Source organism: Poecilia reticulata, linkage group LG5 (genome assembly GCF_000633615.1).
Source record: "Poecilia reticulata strain Guanapo linkage group LG5, Guppy_female_1.0+MT, whole genome shotgun sequence".
Classification (NCBI taxonomy): Eukaryota; Metazoa; Chordata; class Actinopteri; order Cyprinodontiformes; family Poeciliidae; genus Poecilia; species Poecilia reticulata.
Window position 1 is genome coordinate 5,914,872 of NC_024335.1, and position 1,548 is coordinate 5,916,419.

The 1,548-nt window shown below is 51.6% G+C and overlaps 1 protein-coding gene across 1 annotated transcript in view; it reads right to left on the reverse strand.

Annotated features, from left to right (window-relative positions):
- The window catches only part of LOC103464488 (kazrin-like), a 162,909-nt gene that overhangs the window by 89,297 nt on the left and 72,064 nt on the right, over window positions 1-1,548 (reverse strand). Inside the window, exon 5 of the mRNA XM_008408629.2 lies at window positions 92-299. Within this exon, the coding sequence (XP_008406851.1) occupies window positions 92-299 (208 nt within the window). The remainder of the gene's footprint in view (window positions 1-91; window positions 300-1,548) is intronic.

The window sequence follows — 1,548 nt, forward strand, 5'->3', positions numbered from 1 at the left end:
AAAAGTGGGGGGACATTTCCCCACCTTCGCTCATGCTCTCACTCACACAGAGCTGGTTTGCGAGCTGCCGGCGCCGTGAAGTGACACTCACCCCTGTAGCGGAGGCTGTCATCGTGGTGGTTGTGCTGGAGGTGGTTCTCCAGCGCCGGGGGGCTGCTGGCGCCCAGCTCTGCCAGTTTGCGGCTGGTCGCGGAGAGCTCRGATCGGAGGTTGGTCACTTCCTGACTCGCTGACTGGATGGCCCCATCGATCCTCTGTGCCAGCTGCTTGTTGTCGTCCATCATTTTAAGGATTTTCCCCTGAGGAGCAAATCCACACAGAGCAGCATGGTGTCAGCAGGAGCGTTACTCTGGGCGAAGCTGACACCCTCTCCTCTCCCTCCTCCACCTGCACTTCTTCTGTCTTAGTGTTTAGTTTGCACATAAAAAGCAGAGCAATGTCCTTCCTGTCCACCGGCCTGACCTGTTACTGCACAAAAGACCTGGAGAGCATGTGTGTGAGGAGGAGGAGAAGAGCTGCAGGGCGGCAGGCGGAGGGAAAGCGAACGCTCCCGCCGTGCAGAATGTCCTRCGAGCAGCTGCTCTCTGAGAGGACCCCGCACACCCAGATGACATGCAGCCTTTTAAATGGACTGTACCATTTGGTGGAGGAGCGGGGGACTTAGACGGGGGACTGATGTGCTATCCGGCAGCAACTCTCCAACTGCACCGTGTGCTGCAAACCCCATATCCTGCAGAGCCTGTAATGAGTGAGCAGCGGCRTCTGTAGCCGAGGAAAAAGTCCTGATTGTTTCTCTGTACTTCTGTTTTCAACGTTTGTATCTTTCTCACATGTGCTCCCACTTTTCCCCCACTTCCTCCCCGCTCACTCGCACGCCCGCTTGTCTTTTGTCTCCCACCCCTCCTTTTTCTTTCTATTATACATCCATCTCTTTGTCCTGGGAAAGCTCACCCCCACATCGGTGGGAGGGGAAGGGGGCTGGCACAAGGCGCCCAGGGGAAAGCATTTCCACACACAGCAAACTTCGGGAAAGGACAGAGACGCAGCTCCATAAAGGGGAACACACAAAGAGAAGAGGCCTGGAGCCTTACAATCAAGTTGTGAACATGGAGGAGCTTTCCTGCTTTGATCAAAAACAGTTGAAAGGATTATTTTCCAGCTTATCTGTGGGCTGAGTAAACAAACCGCACCGCCTTCCTTATCTCCACTGTTATATAAAAAAATAAATTCCATCACACAGACAAAAGGTTACACTGGCAGCGTACACCGCTCGTCTTATCTCAGAATATCCCTAAATACTGCTGAGCCATCGCAATTTCAAATCTACATTTGACATTTTCATTTCCTCGTGAGAACAAAAATGGATTCTGGCTGCGGYGAGAAGCTGAAGCCATCAGTCGGGTCCCATCATCCTCCACTCGGATGATAACAGCACGGGGTTAATATTCACACATTAAAGGTGACATAATGCGCTTCCCTGAACAGGAAGGAAACATGTTCATTACATTTTTTGCACAAAATAATTCTTAGATAATGAGAGTTTAGTCT